Source organism: Oryx dammah, unplaced genomic scaffold (genome assembly GCF_014754425.2).
Source record: "Oryx dammah isolate SB20612 unplaced genomic scaffold, SCBI_Odam_1.1 HiC_scaffold_29, whole genome shotgun sequence".
Taxonomy (NCBI): domain Eukaryota; kingdom Metazoa; phylum Chordata; class Mammalia; order Artiodactyla; family Bovidae; genus Oryx; species Oryx dammah.
Window position 1 is genome coordinate 24,525,207 of NW_024070213.1, and position 24,827 is coordinate 24,550,033.

The 24,827-nt window shown below is 39.0% G+C and overlaps 1 protein-coding gene across 5 annotated transcripts in view; it reads right to left on the reverse strand.

Annotated features, from left to right (window-relative positions):
• The window catches only part of EPS8 (epidermal growth factor receptor pathway substrate 8), a 206,705-nt gene that overhangs the window by 75,139 nt on the left and 106,739 nt on the right, over window positions 1–24,827 (reverse strand). For all 5 annotated transcript variants that reach the window (XM_040235257.1, XM_040235260.1, XM_040235258.1 and 2 more), the window contains exon 2: window positions 2,964–3,043. In XM_040235257.1, coding sequence (XP_040091191.1) covers window positions 2,964–3,022 — 59 coding nt within the window. In that variant the 5' untranslated portion in view covers window positions 3,023–3,043. The remainder of the gene's footprint in view (window positions 1–2,963; window positions 3,044–24,827) is intronic.

Sequence of the window (24,827 nt, forward strand, 5' to 3'; positions counted from 1 at the left end):
ATTAAGCCCTTGGAAGAAAAGTTATGACCAACCTAGATAGCATATTCAAAAGCAGAGACATTACTTTGCCGACTAAGGTCCACCTAGTCAAGGCTATGGTTTTTCCTGTGGTCATGTATGGATGTGAGAGTTGGACTGTGAAGAAAGCTGAGTGCCGAAGAATTGATGCTTTTGAACTGTGGTGTTGGAGAAGACTCTCGAGAGTCCCTTGGACTGCAAGGAGATACAACCAGTCCATTCTGAAGGAGATCAGCCCTGGGATTTCTTTGGAAGGAATGATGCTAAAGCTGAAACTCCAGTACTTTGGCCACCTCATGCAAAGAGTTGACTCATTGGAAAAGACTCTGATGCTGGGAGGGATTGGGGGCAGGAGGAGAAGGGGACGACAGAGGATGAGATGGCTGGATGGCATCACAGACTCAATGGACGTGAGTCTGAGTGAACTCCGGGAGTTGTTGATGGACAGGGAGGCCTGGCATGCTGCGATTCATAGGGTTGCAAAGAGTCGGACACGATTGAGTGACTGAACTGAACTGAACTGAAAATCTAGAAACTCAATATTCAGAAAACTAAGATCATGGCATCTGGTCCCATCACTTCATGGCAAATAGATGGGGAAACAGTGACAGACTATTTTTTCAGGCTCCAAAATCACTGCAGATGGTGACTGCAGCCATGAAATTAAAAGACGCTTGCTCCTTGGAAGAAAAGTTATGACCAACCTAGAGAGCATATTAAAAAGCAGAGACATCACTTTACCAACAAAGGTCCATCTAGTCAAAGGTATGGTTTTCCCAGTAGTCATGTATGGATATGAGAGTTGGACTGTAAAGAAAGCTGAGCACTGAAGAACTGATACTTCTGAACTGTGGTGGTGAAGAAGACTCTTGAGAGTCCCTTGGATTGCAAGGAGATCCAACCAGTCGATCCTAAAGGAAATCCGTCCTGAATATTCATTGGAAGGACTGATGTTAAAGATGAAATTCCAATACTTTTGCCACCTCATGCAAAGAACTGACTCATATGAAAAGACCCTGATGTTGGGAAAGATTAAGGGCAAGAGAAGAAAGGGATGACAGGATGAGATGGTTGGATGGCATCACCAACTCAATGGACATGAGTTTGAGTAAACTCCGAGAGTTGGTGATGGACAGGGAGGCCTGGCATGTTACAGTCCATGGGTTGCAAAGAGTCAGACACAACTGAGTAACTGAACTGAAGAGAACTGAAAATCTAGATAAATGAGGAGTAAGGTGGGTGGCTTCCCTGGTGGCTCAGTGGTAAAGAATCTGCCTGCCAATGCAGAAAACAAAGGTTCGATCCCTGTGTTGGGAAGATCCTTAGGAGAAGCAAATGGTAACTCATGCTAACATTCTTGCCTGGAGAATCTCATGGACAGAAGATCCTGGTGGGCTGCAGTCCATGGGATCACAAAAGAGTCAGACAGGACTTAGTAACTAAACAACAACAAAGGTGGGGGTAGTGGGGTAGGGAGTGTATTGTTAATACAAGTGAAATGGTTACTATAGAATGTGATATCTGGGTAAAACTAATAGATAAAACATCAAAAAAAGGACTAAGTTTCTGTAAGTATGCTCAAGAAGACTTGACTGGCATTTAAGCAGAATCTAAAAGAATTGAAGGCAGCTCCAGAAGCAGGTGACAATTAAGTGAGGAAAAAGCATGTAGATCTTGCTCAAGAACAAGCATGGCTGCTAAAGGGATAAGCATCTACTGGGATGTGCTTGGCAGAGATGAATGGCTCAAGAAGCAGGGAAGGCAAATGGAGAGCTTAACAATTAAAATTCTATTCTCTTTATACAGGGAAGTAACATGATCCAAACTACTTTTTAAGAAAGATAATCCAGGAATTAATGGCAAGGTAACCAGATGGAAAGACTGAAGGCAAAAGGAGAAAGAGTGTGGCAGAGGATGAGATGGTTGGATAGCATCACTGATTCAATGGATATGGATTTGAGCAAACTCTGGGAGATAGTGAAGGACAGGGAGGCCTGGTATGCTGCAGGCCATGGGGTCGCCAAGAGTCAGACATGACTTAGCAACTGAACAAAACCAGATGGAAAGGGGCTGTAAAAATTCACAGAGGAGATAAAGCCCACAAATAAAGTTAGAAGAGAAGGAATAGTTTGGGATAGAAATAAGAATTCCTTAATAGAAGAAATTATAATAAATTCATGATTAAATGGATATTTATTATAAGAAAAAGGAAAAAATGAAGCTGTGGTAAAACTTTCTGACTTGAATAAACTCATGGACAAGATAAAGATGACACTTGGCATACTCCCCTGGTGTCTCTTACTAATCAGCACTAAAGGTATTGGCAATCATCTTTGTAAAAAGAAAAGATGAAGCAATGTGAACAGGCTAGACCTGAAAAATGTGAATAACCGAGCTATGAAAGACAGTGAACTCTAAATCAGAATGACCAATATAAAATAACAACAATATTAACCACAATATAAAAGGCAATGGCCACTTAAGTTGGTGTACTGATTTCAAATTATATCTAAAGCCACAGGAACTGGCCTTTTTAAAAATTGTACACAATGGTAAATATCTTGAGAGACTGGACTAGATGACATTTAACTTTCCTCAAATGCAAATATTTTACAAATAACAAAAATTGAATGCTCCAGAGAAAGTGAAAGCTATGAAATAGACTACATATTCAACTATGGAAAGCATTAATACATAAAATACCAGAACAAAATGTCTTCAATTAGATCATTGTCATTGGGGTTGATTGCTTAATCATCTTTTTTCTTATGAGACACAGTAAACTTTTAACATTAACATATCTTAGTGTTACAAAGAAATTATATATTGAGGAATGAACTACATAAATAAGTGAAACCGATCTTTTTGCTGAAAGTACAAAACAATTAAAACCACCAAAACAAATTAAAATAAGCAAAAAATTAAATATAAAATTTCCAACTTACTTCATTTGAGATGGATTCATTCCAAAACCACTGGGATGACTGGAAATATGACCATTCATCGTGATTTTAACGCTTGTGTTCTGAAAAGAGAAAGGATCATGGATTGAAGGCAGTAAAAAGGTTGAGACATCTCAGCTTTAAAGTTATTCATTCAATATAATACGTCACTTCCAGGATGACGCTAGAAATATAAATATCTCCACCCTTTGAGAGCTCAGGCTCCAGAATTGCATATGGACATACAAACAAAGATTAAACTGCCATTTAAAAATTGTTTTCCTAATATTTATTTACTTATTTAGCTGCCCCAGGTCTTAGTTGCACCAAGTGGGATCTTTGGTTGCAGCACATGGGATCTAGTTCCCTGATCAGGGATCAAACCCCAGGTGAGTAAAAGAAACATTGTAAATATAGTTCTGAACCCTCAAACTAGATAAACATAATTCTATATTTTACTCAATTTTATGACATGTTATTTTAATATTTCATTACGAAAGTAATATAAAATCATTAAATTAAAAAAAAATTGAAAAATACAGAAAAGCACAAAATACAAAATAGACTGAGGGGAAAAGTATCACCCAACCCCATCATTTAAAGATAAGCGTTTACCAGTCCTGTCAGTTTCTTCCAGTCTTTTTTTCTGTATCTAGCTTTTCCTTCTTCCTTCCTTCTTTCCTTCCTTCCATTTTCTTTATTCCTTCTTTCAAAGCATATCTGACTACATCTGATCTATACACTTGGATATATCTTTTTTCCAGAAGGTATTCATTTATACATTCCTTTTACTTTTCACAAGAAAAGCAACTTTTTCTGATAGATTGAGTGCCTGATGAACTATGGATGGAGGTTGGTGACATTGTACAGGAGACAGGGATCAAGACCATCCCCATGGAAAAGAAATGCAAAAAAGCAAAATGGCTGTCTGGGGAGGCCTTACGAAGAGCTGTGAAAAGAAGAGAGGCGAAAAGCAAAGGAGAAAAGGAAAGATATAAGCATCTGAATGTAGAGTTCCAAAGAATAGCAAGAAGAGATAAGAAAGTTTTCTTTAGCAATCAGTGCAAAGAAATAGAGGAAAACAACAGAATGGGAAAGACTAGAGATCTCTTCAAAAAATTAGAGATACCAAGGGAACATGTCATGCAAAGATGGGCTCAATAAAGGACAGAAATGGTATGGACCTAACAGAAGCAAAAGATATTAAGAAAAAGTGGCAAGAATACACGGAAGAACTGTACAAAAAAGATCTTCACGACCCAGATAATCATGATGATGTGATCACTAATCTAGAGCCAGACATCTTGGAATGTGAAGTCAAGTGGGCTTTAGAAAGCATCACTACAAACAAAGCTAGTGGAGGTGATGGAATTCCAGTGGAGCTGTTTCAAATCCTGAAAGATGATGCTGTGAAAGTGCTGCACTCAATATGCCAGCAAATTTGGAAAACTCAGCAGTGACTGGAAAAGGTCCGTTTTCATTCCAATCCCAAAGAAAGGCAATGCACAGGAATGCTCAAACTACCACCCAATTGCACTCATCTCACATGCTAGTAAAGTAATGCTCAAAATTCTCCAAGCCAGGCTTCAGCAATACGTGAACCATGAACTTCCTGATGTTCAAGCTGGTTTTAGAAAAGGCAGAGGACCAGAGATCAAATTGCCAACATCCACTGGATCATGGAAAAAGCAAGAGAGTTCCAGAAAAACATCTATTTCTGCTTTCTTGACTATGCCAAAGCCTTTGACTGTGTGGATCGCAATAAACTGTGGAAAATTCTGAGAGAGATGGGAATACCAGACCACCTGACCTGTCTCTTGAGAAATCTGTATGCAGGTCAGGAAGCAACAGTTAGAACTGGACATGGAACAACAGACTGGTTCCAAATAGGAAAAGGAGTACGTCAAGGCTGTATATTGTCACCCTGCTTATTTAACTTCTATGCAGAGTACATCATGAGAAACGCTGGACTGGAAGAAACACAAGCTGGAATCAAGATTGCCGGGAGAAATATCAATAACTTCAGATATGCAGATGACACCACCCTTATGGCAGAAAGTGAAGAGGAACTAAAAAGCCTCTTGATGAAAGTGAAAGAGGAGAGTGAAAAAGTTGGCTTAAAGATCAACGTTCAGAAAACGAAGATCATGGCATCCGGTCCCATCACTTCATGGGAAATAGATGGGGAAACAGCAGAAACAGTGTCAGACTTTATTTTTGGGGGCTCCAAAATCACTGCAGATGGTGACTGCAGCCATGAAATTGAAAGACGCTTACTCCTTGGAAGGAAAGTTATGACCAACCTAGATAGTATATTCAAAAGCAGAGACATTACTTTGCTGACTAAGGTCCACCTAGTCAAGGCTATGGTTTTTCCTGTGGTCATGTATGGATGTGAGAGTTGGACTGTGAAGAAGGCTGAGTGCCAAAGAATTGATGCTTTTGAACTGTGGTGTTGGAGAAGACTTTTAAGAGTCTCTTGGACTGCAAGGAGATCCAACCAGTCCATTCTGAAGGAGATCAGCCCTGGGATTTCTTTGGAAGGAATGATGCTAAAGCTGAAGCTCCAGTACTTTGGCCACCTCATGCAAAGAGTTGACTCATTGGAAAAGACTCTGATGCTGGGAGGGATTGGGGGCAGGAGGAGAAGGGGACGACAGAGGATGGGATGACTAGATGGCATCACGGACTCTATGGATGTGAGTCTGAGTGAACTCCGGGAGATGGTGATGGACAGGGAGGGCTGACATGCTGCAATTCATGGGGTCGCAAAGAGTCGGACACGACTGAGCGACTGAACTGAACTGAACTTCTCTTCAGAAACCATTTTTAATCTGCTTCATAAACTGAACAAATTTCCTTCAAATAAGATGAGTGCAAATAAGTAAAACTTCCTTATTGCCATATCAATGGCCTTTTCTTTTTCTCCTAGACAGTATTCCTACACCTGAGTTATTTCTATTCACCCCCTAAATACTTGGCCCTTCCTGGTTTCTGTGGCACTAAACTATTTTGGATCCTGTCTTACATGTCTGACTTTTGTATACATTACATTACTATGTTGTTTCAATAACTGAGAGGTAGGTGGGATGTATCCCACCTTTATTATGAGACAAAGGCAAGAATAGAAACATTAACAACTACTGTGTCAGTTACATGTCAGGTACTATGATAAATACTGGGACTCCTAAGGAGATCAGAAGAGACATAGTCCCAGCTTTTGGCCAATAGTCTATAGGAAAAACATATACTTATTAAATAAATATAATATTTTAAATTGTTGTTACTATTACAAAGGTAAAATTCAGGGCTAAATGGGGGGTATATGATTTATGGGAACTTAAACAGGGAGGGCACAGAAAGTCTATAATAATATTGAAGACCTAGTAACTTCAAATTAACTCCTTCCCATTCTTCAGATTTCAGTTCAATCGCCATGTCCTTGGGGAAGCATTTACTGACTTCTGTGAATAGATAAAAGCCCATTATCAGATACACTCAGCATTATACAAAATTTTTCAAAGTATTTACCACAGTTGTAATTTCTCATTTGGTAAATTAATTCCTGATTCTTCATTAGACTTTAAGCTCCATGAGGGCAGAGACTTACCTGATGATTGCTGTCTCTTAAGCATTAAGAATGGTACCAGGAACAGGCTGGGTGTTCATAAGATATTAATTCAAAGGAAGAAGGATGGACTGGAAGTCTACATCCTACTCTTCAAAGAGTTTACTGTATTCTTACGGAGACGAAACCAATCCATATGAAACACAGTAAACAGGTCCCAAGGTATAAGGCTCTATTTTAAATCTACTTAAAGGTTCTGAGATAGGAAAAGCAAAGCAAATGCCATAATTTTTGGAAGGGTTGGAACTTGACTTAGTTCTTAAAGAATGGGTAAGATTTATAAAGGTCCTGAAAACACTCAAGTTTAATTCAACATTTTCTGAGAGTCTTGTCCATATTTATTCACAGCTTAGAAGCAAATTTCTAAATTAAGGAACAAAGAAATATTGACCTTTAACCTATGTAAATAGTGCACCCATAAAATTACATTTATACTATATTACTGTTTCTGTTTTTATTATTGTTGTTGATTTTCCTTTGATTTATACCTAGATACAATCAGTGCACAGAGGTAAACCACTTCTCTAGAGAAAAACAGAACCCTGATTTGTAATACTTCCTGATTTGCATTCTATAAATATTCCCACTATGGCTCATTCCAAGCTAGCAATGGTTTAACAGCAGCTTACGAAATCCTGAATATTTCACACTTGGTTCTCACAAGCCTATAGGATCAAGAGAGAGCATACCAGTGTTACATTCTAGAATTTGGGCCAGGACAGAGGCCTGAGACAACATTATGGTGTGTGTGTGGTGTGTGTGTGTGTGGTGTGTGTGTGTGCGTGTGTGTGTGTTTAGTCGCTCAGTAGTGTCCAATTCTTAGTAACCCTGTGGACTGTAGCCCACCAGGCTCCTCTGTCCATGGGCTTTCCCAGGCAATAAAGCTGGAGCAGATTGCCGTTCCCTCCTCCAGAGGATCTTCTGGACCCAGGGATCAAACCTGTGTCTCCTGCCTCTCCTTCACTGTAGCTGGATTCTTTACTGCTGAGCCACCAGGGAGCTAAAGGTTAGGACAGAGGCTTTCACAGAAGCCTAGAACTTTAACACCATTTCTGGCACTAACTAGCCTAAGCAAGTCAATTAAGCCTCTGCCTCTATTTTTTCATCAGTAAAATAGAGGTAATTTGGTCTCTCTAGCTCACAGGGCTAACAAAAGATCAAATGAGACAGATGTACAAGTTTCTCCTAAAGGTAAAAAAAAAAAACAAAAAACTCTTTTAAAACAAGCTGGTTTATTTAATACACAAATTAAACCCCCAGGGTTTGTAGTGATTTTTATCTAGTTTGCATTTTAAAACCACAGCAGGTGGTTTTAGTGAAAAGCGATAGCCACAGCTCATCTTTTTCATGTTTAATTCTTCATGACAGTCAAATAAATGCGTGGTTTGTGTTTTGTTTTAAAATAGTGATTTGTCAGAATGAGACACTTGAAAAAGGAATAGAAAATGTTGATTTGCTAAACTGAATTTTAAATATAGAAACTTTCCTCTTTAGCAACCATAGTGTCATTTGTCACAGATGCTCATGTAGCATTGTGGAGGCTTTTAGATATTTAAACAAAGCAATACAGGGCACTCTTTGCAAAGGAAACGATTACAAATGTTTGTTTTCCTTTAGGTTTTTGGAAGATATATCCTATTTATACCTATATGGACCATATATATGCTGAGTCCTCAGTTGCTTCAGTTCTATCCGACTCTTTGCAACCCCACCGACTATAGCCCACCAGCTTCCTCTGCCCATGGAATTCTCCAGACAAGAATACTGGAATGGGAAGCCATGTCCTCCTCCAGGCAATCTTCCTGACCCAGGGACTGAACCTGCGTTTCCTGCATTGAAGGCAGATTCTTTACCGCTGAGCCACTGGGGAAACCATATACTTATGTATATACTTTCACGCATTAGAGAAGGAAATGGCAACCCACTCCAGTGGTCTTGCCTGGAGGATCCCAGGGATGGAGGAGCCTGGTGGGCTGCCGTCTCTGGGGTCGCACAGAGTCAGACACGACTGAAGCAACTTAGCAGCAGCGGCAGCATGTCATACACATGCATACATACAAATACATATATACACACACACACATATATACCATATGTAGATATATATCTCTACATAAGCCAAGTGGGCATTCTGAAGCGCTGCGGTTAATAAATCTAGTGGATGTGATGAGATTCCAGCAAAACTATTCAAATCCCTAAAGGATGATGCCATCAAGGTTTTGCATTCATTATGTCAGCAAATCTGGAAGACCCAGCAGTGGCCACAGGACTGGAAAAGGTCCATCCTCATCCCAATTCCCAAAAATAGTACCAGAAACTATGCTAACCATTGGACAAATGCATTCATCTCCCATGCTAGTAAGGTCATGCTTAAAATCTTGCATGCTAGGCTTCAGGCTTCAGTATTATGCAAACCAGGAACTTCCACATGTCCAAGCTGGGTTTAGAAAAGGTAGAGGAACTAGAGATCAAATTGCCAACATTCACTGGATTATAGAGAAAGTAAAGGAATTTCAGAAAAACATCTATCTCTGTTTCATCAGCTACACTCAAGCCTTTGACTATGTGGATCATGACAAACTGTGGAAAGCTCTTAAGAGAGATGGGAATACTAGACCATCTTACTGTCTCCTGAGAAACCTGTATGCAGATCAGAACAAAAGTTAGAACCCTGTATGGAACAACAGACTGGTTTAAGATTGAGAAAGCAGTATGACAGGGCTGTCTGCTGTCACCCTGTTTGTTTAACCTATGCACTGAGCACATCATGAGAAATGCCAGGCTGGATGAGTTACAAACTAGAATCAAGACAGGCAGAAGAAACATCAACAACCTCAGATATGTGGATTACACCACTCTAATGGCAGAAAGTGAAGAGGAACTAAAGTGCCTCTTAATGAGGGTGAAGAAGGAGAGTGAAAGAGCTGGCTTAAGATTAATATTAAAAACCTAAGATGGTGGCATCTGGCCCCATTACTGCATGACAAATAGAAGGGGAACGGTGGAAGTAGTGACAAACTTCCTCTTCTTGGCCTCCAAAATCACTGCAGATGGTGACTGCAGCCATGAAATCAAAAGACGACTGCTTCTTGGCAGGAAGGCAATGACAAACTTAGACAGTGAGTAGAAAAACAGAGATATTACTCTGCCGACAAAGGTCCGTATAGTCAAGTCTATGGTCTTCCCAGGGGTCACATACAGTTGTGAGAGCTGGGCCATAAACAAGGCAGAATACCAAAGAATTGATGCCTTCAACCTGTGGTGCTGGAGAAGGCTCCTGAAAGTCCCTTGGGCAGCAAGAAGATCAAACCAGTCAATCTTAAGGGAGATTAACCCTGAACTCTCACTGGAAGGACTGATGCCGAAGCTGAAGTTCCAGTATTTTGGTCATCTGATGCGAACAGATGACTCATTGGAAAATTCCCTGATGCTGGGAAAGATTGAGGACAGAAGGAGAAGAGGGCATGAGAGGATGAGATGGCTGGACGGCATCACTGATGTGATGAACCTGAACTTGGGCAAACTCCAGGATAGGAGGCGAGACAGGGAGGCCTGGTGTGCTGCAGTACATGGAGCTGCAAAGAGTCAGACATGACTGGGTGACTGAACAACAACAACAATATATGCATATGTGTGTCTGTGTACATATATGTATATTCATATATGTAGATATATATATATGTACATACAGGAACAGATATATAATATAGAAGAATCATCAACTCTTACTGAGAAATTATATGCTTTTACTTTTATTAACTCTCAGACAAAACAACTCAAAAACTGAGACAAAGTTTTTCTTCACTGCTCCTAAGGACGGAAAAATTCAGTTAACTCTACTATACATTAACCACTTAATTCTACTGAAAGTGTACACTAAAATCTTCATAATAGCTTCCAACAAATTTGAAATAGCATCAATTTTCTTATGGAAACACTTTTTGTAAGTCATAGTTACTATAATTTCCCCCTCATTTTCTCCAGAAAATGGCATTCCTTAGCAATTACAAAGATAAGGAGGATAAATTTAAGATCTAAGGTAAGCGTACCAAAACTGTTCAACACTGAAACTTTCAAAGGAAAGCAAATAACATGTATGAAAGTCACTGTAAGAAGAAATAAATAAGGCTATAATAAGGCTAAACTAGCAAGATAAAATTTGTATCAGAAAGCTTAAGATTCCAAATATAAATAAAATAATAATTTATATTCCCTTTTCTTTTCGATTTACAAATTGATGAATGAGTCTGTAGGCATTATTCAATGTTAGTATCCCACTACACAATCTAGTTACTACACAACCAGCAGCCCTCTCTGTATATTAAGCTGTTCTGAAATGACGTGTGCCCTAAGAAAAATGTCACAGTTTTTGTTTACTTGTTTATTTAAGTTTTTGTTAGTCTGTGTGTGACAGAGTACCTGTCTTGAAGCAACTGTATTTCAATTTTAACTTCATTTAATTTTTGTCTCTTGATCTAAGTGATAACCAAACTGTGGGGTGGGGATGGTGATTATCATCATTATGTAGGGTTTTAAGTAAAACACCATTGAAATTTAATTTCTACCAATACTGTGTGACACAGTCTATTAGTGATTGTGCTTACAGTATAAAAAAGACCAAAAAGTATAATTTCAACCTTCTAAATCATCACATATTCTAACTCCTTCTGTGTCTTCTAGAGCAATCACTTTTCAATACAGCTTACCAGTATTGTCACCTGTAGAAAAGTCATCATCTATTTCTCTATGTCATTGGTCAACCTTTTAGGAATAGAGAAATTTTGTGTGTGAAAAAACTTAGGAAACAAATAACACTAAACTGTTATTTTTAAAAAATGATGATGATGATGACAATAGTAGCTAACACTTGTTAAAGTATCACAATATTTTCTAAGCTAGAGGGAAGCACAGTGTTTTCTCAAGGCCAATCTCCATGTAGAAAGAATAATTCTGTGCCTTAAAGGCACAATACATTGCAATCATTTAAAATAATTATCTTGATTCTTTTTCTTTATAATTCTGAGAAAATTCTTAGGCTGTTTATAAGTTAGGTCATAATTTGGGAGGAAATCTACGCTCAATTCAGCATATCACTGGCTTAACAACTAGGTGAAAAAAAAAATACTTGTTACTAAAACTTAACAAGCAACTAACAAGAAATATTCTAGTCATAATTATATGTTTAGTACTTAACAGACTTCTTAGGAAGGCCTAGCACAGAGAAGAGCCACATATACCTTATTAGTACTATCTGAGTATTTCCCTCTAATTCTTATTGCTATGATGATATCATCAGTGTATATACACCTCTTTGATATGATATATGAGAAATGACTCACATTTCAGTTCAAAACATTAATACTATACTGCTACTATACTGCTCCAGAGGAGCGACCTCACGTCCAAGGAGCAGTGGCTGCACGAGTGCAGGAGGGTCAAGAGGAACCACTCCACGTTCAAGGTCAGGAGGGGCGGTGAGGAGATACTCCTCATCCAAGGTAAGGAGCAGCAGGTGTGCTTTGCTGGAGCAGCCGTGAAGAGATACCCCATGTCCAAGGTAAGAGAAAGCCAAGTAAGATGGTAAGTGTTGTGAGAGGGCATCAGAGTGCAGACACACTGAAACCATAATCACAGAAAACTAGTCAACCTAATCACTAGGACCACAGCTTGGTCTAACTCAATGAAACTAAGCCATGCCCTGTGGGGCCAACCCAAGATGGGCAGGTCATGGTGGAGAGGTCTGACAGAATGTGGTCCACTGGAGAAGGGAATGGCAAACCACTTCAGTATTCTTGCCTTGAGAACCCCATGAACAGTGTGAAAAGGCAAAATGAGAGGATACTGAAAGAGGAACTCCCCAGGTCGGTAGGTGCCCAATATGCTACTGGAGATCAGTGAAGAAATAACTCCAGAAAGAATGAAGGGATGGAGCCAAAGCAAAAACAATACCCAGCTGTGGATGTGACTGGTGATAGAAGCAAGGTCCGATGCTGTAAAGAGCAATATTGCACAGGAACCTGGAATGTTAGATCCATGAATCAAGGCAAACTGGAAGTGGTCAAACAGGAGATGGCAAGAGTGAACATTGACATTCTAGGAATCAGTGAACTAAAATGGACTGGAATGGGTGAATTGAACTCAGATGACCATTATATCTACTACTGCAAGCAGGAATCCTTTAGAAGAAATGGAGTAGCCATCATGGTCAACAAAAGGGTCCAAAATGCAGTATGTGGGTGCACTCTCAAAAATGACAGCATGATCTCTGTTCATTTCCAAGGCAAACCATTCAATATCACAGTAATCCAAGTCTATGACCTGACCAGTAATGCTGAAGAATCTGAAGTTGAACAGTTCTATGAAGACCTACAAGACCTTCTAGAACTAACACCCAAAAAAGACGTCCTTTTCATTATAGGGGACTGGAATGCAAAAGTGGGAAGTCAAGAAATAACTGGAGTAATGGGCAAACTTGGCCTTGGAATGCGGAATGAAGCTGGGCAAAGACTAATAGAGTTTTGCCAAGAGTACGTAGCACTGGTTATAACAAATACCCTCTTCCAACAACACAATAGAAGACTCTACACATGGACATCACCAGATGGTCAATACTGAAATCAGACTGATTATATTCTTTGCAGCCAAAGATGGAGTAGCTCTATACAGTCAGCAAAAAAAAAAAAAGACCAGGAGTTGACTGTGACTCAGATCATGAACTCCTTATTGCCAAATTCAGACTGAAATTGAAGAAAGTAGGGAAGACCACTAGACCATTCAGATATGACCTAAATGAAACCCCTTAGGATTATACAGTGGAAGTGACAAATACATTCAAGGGATTAGATCTGATAGACAGAGTGCCTGAAGAACTATGGACGGAGGCAGTGATCAAGACCATCCCCAAGAAAAAGAAATGCAAAAAGGAAAAATGGTTGTCTGAGAAGTACTTACAAATAGCTGAGAAAAGAAGAGAAGCTAAAGGCAAAGGAGAAAAGGAAAGATATACCCATTTGAATGCAGAGTTCAAAGAATAGCAAGGAGAGATAAGAAAGCTTTCCTCAATGATCAATGCCAAGAAATATAGGAAAACAATAAAATGGGAAAGACTAGAGATCTCTTCAAGAAAATTAGAGATACCAAGGGAACATTTCATGCAAAGATGGGCACAATAAAGGACAGAAATGGTATGGACCTAACAGAAGCAGAAGATATTAAGAAGAGGTGACAAGAATACACAGAAGAACTATACAAGAAAGATCTTCAGATAACCACAATGGTGTGATCACTCACCTAAAGCCAGACATCCCAGAATGTAAACTCAAGTGGGCCTTAGGAAGCATCACTATGAACAAATCCAGAGGAGGTGATGGAATTCCACTTGAGCTGTTTCAAATCCTGAAAGATGATGCTGTGAAAGTGTTGCACTCAATATGCCAGCACATTTGGAAAACTCAGCAGTGGCCACAGGACTGGAAAAGGTCAGTTTTCTTTCCAATCCCAAAGAAAGGCAATGACAAAGAATGTTCAAACTACCACACAACTGCACTCATCTCTCATGCTAGCAAAATAATGCTCAAAATTCTCCAAGCCAGGCTTCCACAGTATGTGAACTGTGAACTTTCAGATGTTCAAGCTGGATTTAGAAAAGGCAGAGGAACCAGAAATCAAATGGCCAACATCCACTGGATCACAGAAAAAAAGAGAGTTCCAGAAAAACATCTATTTCTGCTTTATTGACTATGCCAAAGCATTTGACTGTGTGGATCACAACAAACTGGAAAATTCTTCAAGAGATGGGAATATCAGACCACCTGACCTGCCTCCTCATAAATGTGTATGCAGGTCAAGAAGCAACAGTCAGAATTGGACATGGAACAACAGACTGGTTCCAAATTGGGAAAGGAATACGTCAAGGCTGCATATTGTCACCATGCTTATTTAACTTCCAGAGTACATCATGTGAAATGCTGGGCTAGATGAAGCACAAGGTGGAATCAAGATTGTCAGGAGAAATATCAATAACCTCAGATATGCAGATGACACCATCCTTATGGCAGAAAGTGAAGAAGAACTAAAAAGCTTCTTGATGAAAGTTAAAGAGGAGAGTGAAAAAGTTGGTTTAAAACTCAACATTCAGAAAACTAAGATCACGGCATCCAGTTCCATCACTTCATGGCAAATAGATGGGAAAACAATGGAAACAGTGACAGACTTTAATTTTGGGGGGCTCCAGAATCACTGCAGACATTGACTGCAGCCATGAAATTAAAGGATGCTTGCTCCTTGGAAGAAAAGCTATGACCAACCTAGACAGTATATTAAAAAGCAGAGACATTACTTTGGCAACAAAGATCCATCTAGTCAAAGCTATGGTCTTTCCAGTAGTCATGTATGGATGTGAGAGTTGGACTACAAAGAAAGCTGAGCACTGAAGAATTGATACTTTTGAACTATGGTGTTGGAGAAGACTCTTGAGAGTCCCTTGGACAGCAAGGAGATCCAACCAGTCAATTCTTAAGGAAATCAGTCCTGAGTATTCATTGGAAGGACTGATGTTGAAGCTGAAACTCCAATACTTTGGCTACCTGATGGGATAAACTGACTCACTTGAAAAGACCCTGATGCTGGGAAAGATTGAAGGCAGGAGGAAAAGGGGACGACAGAGGATGAGATGGCTGGATGGCATCACCAACTCGATGGACATGAGTTTGGGTGAACTCCGGGAGTTGGTGATGGACAGGGAGGCCTGGCATGCTGCGCAAAGAGTCACAGTCAGACATGACTGAGCAACTGAACTTAACTGAACTGAACGCAACTATAGTCCCATAAAATTTTTGAAAAAATAAAATAAAAAAGTTCATCAAATCCATGGATCTGGGACTCAGATCTCCGAAGAGAGCAGGTCAGGCAGTTGGAACTGTAATTCCTGAACAGGAACATGGAGGTTGCTACTGGGAGTGTGGGGAAGAGAGAGTGGAGAGTGGTTGGATCAGATCTTGAACAATTTCTGAGCAAGGTTTCCATGAAATTTCACAAGTGGTATGAGGAATCTAAAGTGAAATCTGTGTATATTTATTTATGTATGAGTTTTCCTTTTTACATGTACCCTCCCTATACAGGCTTGATAAAACCTTTCATCAAAATGTGTACCTTCTACATTATACTATCTCCATGACTAATAGTGGACTTACAGTCTTATATACTGTTTGCTACAATAAACTGACTTCCTGTTTTGTTTTGTTTGTGTTTCCATCACTCTAGGAGACAGATTTAAAAAGATATTGCTGATATTTATGTCAAAGAGTGTTCTACTTATGTTTTCCTCCAGGAGTTTTATAGTGCCTCCTTTTACATTTAGGTTGTTAACTAATTTTGAGTTTACTGTTGTGTATGATGTCAGAGAATGTTTCAATTTCATTCTTTTACATGTAGCTGTCCAGTTTTCCCAGCACCACTTATTGAAGAGACTGTCTTTTCTCTATTGTATATTCTTGCCTCCTTTGTTGTAGATGAATTCATATTAGATGCATGGGTTTATTTCTGGGTTTTCTAACCTATCGTTCTATTGATTCATATGTCTGTTTTTGTGCCAGTACCATATGGTTTGGATGACTGTAACTTTGTACTACAGTCTGAAGTAAGTTACCCTGATTCTTCCAATTCATCTTTCTCAAGATTGCTTTGGCTATTTGAGGTCTTCTGTATTTCCACACAAATTAAAAAAAATTTTTTTTCTAGTTCTGTGAAAAAGGCCACAACAAATTGACTTTTAAAGGGGCATATACTTTATCAGTGGAAATTTTTGACTCAAAAGTACCCTGTGATGTAATTAATCAGCTAAAGTAGATTCTGGTGCCTCCTCACCACCTGCCACCCTTTTAAAGAGACTTATTTAGTCCACTGAATATACTTGAAGTCTTATTAAAACTGCAGCCTTTTATTAAAACTTCAGCCTTTTATTAAAACTACAGTATTTTGAAATAAAATTTTAAATTTCTGAATCATTTTAGGTTTACAGAAAAATTATGAAGATAGCGCAGAAAATTCTTGAATTCCCCATTCCCTTATTATCTTATATTAATATGGTATATTTGTCACAATGAATCAGTATCAACATTTTATTATTATCTAAAGTCAATACTTTATTCAGAGTTCCTTCATCTTTTTACCTAATTTTTTTTTTTTCTGGAATCCAATACCACATTACATTTAGTCCCCATGTCTCATTAAATTCCTCTAGAGTGTGACCATTTCTCAAAGTTTCCATGCTTTTGATGACTTCAGGTGACTTAAAACATAAATTTATTCTCTCATAGTTCTGGAGGTGAGAAGTCCACAATCAAGGTATCAACAGAGCTAAGCTGTCTGTGAAGGTTACAGGGAAGAATTCTTCCTTGCTCCTCTGGCTTCTGACAGTTGCTGCTAGCCTTTGGTTTTCCTTGGCTTGTAGATGCATCGCTTCAGTCTCTGGCTCTGCCTCTATATGACCTCTGCTTAGTCTGAGTCCAAATTCCCTTCTTTTCATAGGGACACCAGTCAGTGGATTTCGTGTTCACCCCAATCCAGTATGACCTCATGGTAACTTGGTTCATCAACCCTATCTGAATGAGGGGTTCACAGCCAAACTAAATTGGTTCAGCCACTATGGAGAACAGTACAGAGATTTCTTAAAAAACTAAAAATAGAGCTACCACATGATCCAGTGATCCCAACCCTGGGAATATATCCAGAGAAAACCATAATGTGAAAACATTCATAGACCCCAGTGTTCGCTTCAGCACTATTTACAGTAGCTAAGACATGGAAGCAGCCTAAATGTACATCAATAGATAAACAGATAAATATGATGTGGTGTATAAACATATATATATATAGTAGAATATTACTCTGCCATAAAAAGAGTTAAATAATGCCATTTGCAGCAACATGGATGGACCTAGAGATTATCACACTAGAAGTAAACCAGACAGAGAAAGACAAATATCATACAACATTGCTTATATGTGGAATCCAAAAAAAGTGATACAGATGAATTTATAAAACAAAACAGACCCACAGACATAATAAATTTATGTTTACTGAAGGGGAGAGGGGAAAGAGATAAATTAGGAGTTTGGGATTAACATAAACACACTGTGCGTGCATGCTCAGTCACTTCAGTCTTGTCCAATTCTCTGTGACCCTATAGACTGTAGCTCCTCTGTCCACGGTATTCCTCAGGCCAAAATACTGGAATGGGTTACATGCCCTCCTCCAGATGGTCTTTCCAATCCAGGAATCAAATAGCATAAACACACTACTGTATATAAAACAGACAACCAACAAAGTCATACTGCAAACACAGGGAAAGTGAAAATGAAGTCACTCAGTCGTGTCCAAGTCTTTGTGACCCCATGGACTGTAGCCTACCAGGCTCCTCTGTCCATGGGATTTTCCAGGCAATAGTACTGGAATGGATTGCCATTTCCTTCTCCAGGGGATCTTTCCTACCCAGGGCTTGAACCCTGGTCTCCCGCATTGTAGACAGACGCTTTACCGTCTGAGCCACCAGGGAAGTCCAAAACAGACAACCAACAAAGTCATGCTGCAAACACAGGGAACTATACTCAATATTTTATAATAACCTATATGGGAAAAGAATACATACAACTGAATCACTTTGCTGTATACCTGAAACTAATGCAACATTATAAAATCAACCATACTTCAACTTAAAAGAATTTTAAATTAAAAATAAACAAATGAGGTCACACTAATTTGTACAGGGCAGTAGGACATGAACATTTCTTCTGGGGGACACAATTCAACCTGCAATGGTGACCTTGGCAGTTTTCTGGGGAGTGCTGCACTTTGCTATTCTGTAGGATGTCTCTCTATAGGGGTTTTAACTGATTTTTTTCTCATGGTTAGAATGGAGTTATAGATTTTGGAAGAAAGACACGGAGACGTGTGCCATTCTCATCACACCGTACCAAGACTAGTACATGCTGCTACCCTGACTCCACATGGTTTATGCTGACCTTGGCAGCATTTGTCAGGTCTCCCCATGATAAAGTGACTTTCCTCACCACCGTTACACAAGCCCTCTTGGGAAGGAGGTCAGTATGTGTAGAACATTCTTAAGGGGTGGACAGTGATGCTCCATCTCCTTGAGGAAGAACTATCTACACAAATTATTATGAATTATTCTACATAGAGATTTGTGTGTATTTCCCACCATTACTTTATTTATTCTATTTTTTTTTAAAAAATATTAAACTGTTAAGATGGAAAGACAAAAAAGAAGTTTATATTCACCAAATAAAAACCCTGATGATTCATTCCCTGTAAAATTCCTATTTCAAGTGGTCCAGAGAAGATCTGAGTTAAGCTTCAGTTGTGCTGGGTACAGAATACTGCTAAAGAGAGAAAGTAAAGAGAGAGAGACAGAAAGAAAAGAACTAGAAAATGAAACCAAGAAAGCAACTAAAATCAGGGCATGAGACAGATTATAGCCCTTAACAAAACCCCTGGCTACCACCAGCAAAAGATGATCAGAATTTAAAAAAGTAAACATTATTTAAGACGTTCCAATCTTCCCAGAAGTAAAGAGTTGTTGGGCACGGATTCTCAGAAGAAGCGAGAAAATACTCACTGGGGACATATTCTCTCAGGGTACAAATAAAAAAAATAGATTTTTTTCTGTCAATTCATTCCTCAACTGAGCAGAATTCAGAGAACATTTTGGAAAAAGAAGTCAAGAAGACCATCTCACCCACCCCACCTGCCAACTCCCCCAATAATTTTTTTTTCAAATTTCCTCTTCTTGTATATCAGCCTTGAGGGTTACTATTCACTGATATTGTATGAACCTTGGTAGAAGGTTTCCAAAACCAAACTTGGTGCCACTGAGTAATACAAACAAAAGCCATGAGGAAATCAGGACTTCATATGATATATGATATAGCTTAATTGCTCAACATCCTTTTTCCATGGTAGTGCCCTACACTAAATTAGTGCAGGTCAACATATCTTTTAACAAAGGCAAACAAAGAGTTATCTGGGCCTCAAGTAACCCAGCTGGGTGGAGAGACAGACAAAAAAAAAAAATGTTCTAAATTTATCCTTAGTGAAATCGAAACTCTTGAATTCAAATTTCATTATGATGTATTAAATGGTCCCTAAAAATAGTAAATCATAAAACCTTACAGGTACAGTGAGAAGAGCTCTGACCCACAGATGAGACATAACATTTTAATATTTAACTACCCTGTTGCCAAGATTAACTTCCTCGGTATTACCTAGAGCAAAGGATGTTAAACAATAAACAGAACATGGCAGGCAATTCGCTCTGAATTTCCAGTACAGCTCCTTAAGAGGACCTATGGTTTACAAACTAGACAACATAATTTTAGAAATGGTCACAACCCACAAAATGGGAAATGCCACCTTTAAGCAAATGTTGTGCTGAATTCATCCCACTTTTCCAAAACATAAATACATCTCCCTAAGGTTATTAGAAGTAAAAATGTTTAAGTTGAACACTTATCAGGATTGATACAGGACTTTAGAAAAAAGCAATTCTGTACAAGTGAAGATCAGATCAGCTTACTGATGCATTATAATGCACATGGTCACATCACTGCTACTCTGCTTTTCAGATCCGTTATTAAAAGATGCTACTTTCCATCTTAATTTCATCTCTCCCTGTCTGCCGTATCACTCAAACATTGATTAATCTGATAAGACATGGAGGTCTCACATCTTATCAAGACTATTATTTCAATTTGTTTGATCTGTTTTAGCAAGACACGGTTTTATAGATCCAAATATCAGCATAATGCTTACAGAGGGGCACGTATTTCACTCTGATAGAAGACCTTGTGTACTGCTCTAGGTATCAGAGCATATCAAGTTCAACGTACATAACTTCATAAGCCCATGGAAAGTTCATGACTAGGCAGATAAGGTAAAACTCTCAAACCATTCTGAAATTTTTCTTATTCCTATTATACAATACAGCTTAATATTTTGTTGACAAATATAAAAATTCACTTCTTTCAAAATACTATTTTTCATTTATCCTCAGAAACAGAGGTAGTCCTAACATGCTGTTAGAAAGTGATGCAACAGAAAATAGTCAAAACAAAAAATGTCAATTCCAGCGATCACCTGCATTTGGCTGAATATGAAAATAACTGCTCAATAGTAGGTACTCTTGCTAAGAAAATAACCATTGGCACTCCATCAAACTCACAGAAGATCCAGCACTAACAAAGCCTTCCTTGAAAATGTGTCCATCTTACAGAGATGAGGAAATCTTAGAGGAAAAAAAAAAAAACAAGGAAAGAAAAAGTGTATTTAGGAAATGAGCACATTACAGGTAATGCAAAGCACAGTAAAGAGTTCAAGAGAGCTAGATTAGGGGTGGGTCTATAGAACAAAACCTCCTTCAAAGAAGGACTAAATCACAGAAGGCAAGGTAAAGACCTTTAGAAGTGTATGGTACAGTGCGGGAGAGACATCAAAAGGATCATTTATGATACAATGTGGCAAGCAGAGCGCAGAAGACTAGGTGAGCACCTCCTATTGGGAAGGGGGAGGGCATTCAGTTCCTAAAAGCCTTCCTTCAGGTCTTCATGATGTATGAACCAGGTAAACCACAAGAGAAAAGGAAAGAGTGAGGATAAGAGTCAGCCTCACACAGTTAGGAAACCATCAGGAGTTCAGAGTTGCTGCAGAATAACTTGAAGAGGGAGGGCGTAATGAGGAATGAAGCTGGAGATCCGATGAGGATGAGCATCACAGAAGGCAAAGTTACAAGCATATCAGATTTGGTTAGACCGAAGTTCAGTTCAGTGTCTGTGCAGTTGCCACTCACAGTACACCAGGGTTAAATTTCCTTTTTTGTACAATCTTTTCTCTTCATTCATAATTATCTTACCCTTGACCCTTAGCTCTCCTATGTACTTTTATTAATTTCATTCCTTCACTCTCCACCAGAAGTGGTGGTCTCCTTTCAGTACATTTAAACACCATCTAGACTATCCTTTTCCTCTTTCTGTGGGCATCTCTCTCTGATCTCTATATATTCCTACCATGATCAGAACTGATGACTCTCTCAGCCTCCAGCAGGCTTTCATCGTAGCACCCAAATTCAGCATCTTCCTCTTCATTACCCTCATCTTTCTCCTGTCTTAGATCCTTATTTCCTGGATCCCAACTTTCCCATTTTCTTAAAGTTTTTTTTTTTTAAATCTTGGAAAAGCACATAATTCTGGAAGTAATCTAGATAAAAGCAACCTAAATGTCCATCAGCAGACGAATGGATAAGAAAGCTGTGGTACATATACACAATGGAGTATTACTCAGCCATTAAAAAGAATACATCTGAATCGGTTCTAATGAGGTGGATGAAACTGGAGCCTATTATACAGAGTGAAGTAAGCCAGAAAGAAAAACACCAATACAGTATACTAACACATATATATGGAATTTAGAAAGACGGTAACGATAACCCTGTATGCAAGACAGCAAAAGAGACACAGATGTATAGAACAGTCTTTTGGACTCTGTGGGAGAGGGCAAGGGTGGGATGATTTGCGAGAATAGCACTGAAACATGTATTACATCATATGTGAAACGAATCGCCAGTCCAGGTTCGATGCATGATACAGGATGCTCGGGGCTGGTGCACTGGGATGACCCAGAGGGGTGGTACAGGGAGGGAGGTGGGAGAGGGGTTCAGGATGGGGAACATGTGTACACCCGTGGTGGATTCATGTTGATGTATGGCAGAACCAATACAGTATTGTAAAGTAATTAGCCTCCAATTAAAATAAATAAATTTATATTAAAAAAATAAATCTTGGAAAAGCACATACTTCTGGAACTTTCTGAGAGAGTATGATGAGAAAGGTTATTTCTGAAGCTTCATATAACTGTAAATGTGTTTAGTCTGCTTTCATAGATGATCAATAGTTTGTCTCAGTTTCAAATTTCATACTGCAAATTATTTTTGCCCTGTAATTTTGAAGGCATTGTTCTTGTGTCTTCACTGTTTTTCCTGAGATGACAAGGGTCATTCTGTTTCTCAGTATTCTATTAAGGGCCTTTTTTTTTTTTTCTCCCCTTTCTGCAAGTTCTGGAATTTGGTGATCTTCAGTTTTCTCCTCTGTTGTTTTCACGAATACATCAGTGTAGGAGTGTTTTTTTTAAATTCAATATATTAGAAACTCAATAAGCCTTTTAAATTTGAAAATCATTTTCCTTAAATTTTAGTAAATTTTGAGTTATTTCTTGCACAGTTTCTTCACTACATTTTTTAAATTTTTCTTTAAAAAAAAAAAGCTTATTATTCAGAATAGGACCTCTTGGATGGAGTCTCTAATTTTCTTGTCTATTCTCTTTTGTTTTCCATTTCCTGTTATTTTTGTTCTACTTTTTGAGTGGCTTCCTCAACTTTATCTTCAAAATACATTTTAATTTCTAATTGTCCTTCATCAATTTTTAATTTTCAGGAGTACATTTTCATGCCTTATATGTTTCTTTCCTTAAAGTACATCTTCTTATTTCCTAATTGCAGTGTATTCTTCGATATTTCTGAGAATATTAATAACAGTATTTTAAAATTTTATTCGCCCTTGTCTTTGTTTCTGTCAATTTCCTTGCTTAATCTAGGTTTTCTTCAAATGTCTGGTGATCACTGGTTGTTCCTCACCTTGAAGATGGAGCACTAAAAAGCTGACTGGAAAGTCTGTGTCAATGGGTGGGTCTTGCTAACAGGTGGGCTTCACTGCAGAGTAATCTGGCTGGGCTGTTCCACTTGGAGATCCCAACTATTCGTACCTATAAGTCTTCTGCACAAATGGATCAGAGTCTTCAAAGAAGTATCTTCTGGTTTCATACCTAGAGAATACATATCTGACTTCCAAAATGTGGGGGAGGAACTGAAATACCCTGAGGGTGTCTCACTACTTATTAAGTATTTCACTTAGTTCTCTACCCTCTATCTGTGCCTTGGTATCTCCCACTCAAGATTTCTCCACTTCACATTCTCCACGGAGTAAACTTCCAGTCCTGCTGGACAGTGGGGAGGTACCTGGGGTCCAAGTTCTCTTGAAACACACTGCCACCTCTTCCTCCTGTTTTCACCTCACCCTCACTGCTGAGCCTTTCTGATGTGAACCTTAACGTCTCTCCCTAGAGGCTTGAGTTTCAGTTTCTCAGGATGTATAGGCTAGTTACAATCATTTCTGGATTTTCCAGGGTCCCTTGGTCTTACCAAGTTTCTGCATTTTTAAAATCCCTTCACTGTCATCATTTTTGGAAGGAGCGGAATAAATGTATGTGCTTAATCTGCTTCTGGGAAATAGACGGGGGTAACAGTGGAAACAGTGTCAGACTTTATTTTAGGGGGCTCCAAAATCACTGCAGATGGTGACTGCAGCCATGAAATTAAAAGACGCTTACTCCTTGGAAGGAAAGTTATGACCAACCTAGATAGCATATTCAAAAGCAGAGACATTACTTTGTCAACTAAGGTCCACCTAGTCAAGGCTATGGTTTTTCAAGTAGTCGTGTATGGATGTGAGAGTTGGACTGTGAAGAAAGCTGAGCGCCGAAGAATTGATGCCTTTGAACTGTGGTGTTGGAGAAGACTCTTGAGAGTCCCTTGGACTGCAAGAAGATCCAACCAGTCCATCCTAAAGGACATCAGTCCTGGGTGTTCTTTAGAAAGACTGATGCTGAGGCTGAAACTCCAATACTTTGCCCACCTCATGTGAAGAGTTGACTCATTGGAAAAGACTCTGATGGTGGGAGGGATTGGGGGCAGGAGGAGAAGGGGACGACAGAGGATGAGATGGCTGGATGGCATCACGGACTCGATGGACGTGAGTCTGAGTGAACTCTGGGAGTTGGTGATGGACAGGGAGGCCTGGTGTGCTGCAATTCATGGGGTCACAAAGAGTCAGACACAACTGAGCGACTGAACTGAACTGTCAATGAATTGACTGAAAATAGGTTATGAGCACAATTTATCTTATCCCTTATTTGGCTAAGATGTTTTGATCTCCAAAGAGTCTCAACTGAACTGAACCTACTTCCTTCTCTAATGTATTTTTTTAATAAAAAATGTCATCTTTATTACTATTAAGTTGTACCTAAGAACACGGCTTGTATATAAAATTAGATAGCTCATGGACATTTGCTATATAACGTGGCAAGTTCAAATCAGGTGCTCTGTGACAACCTCAAGG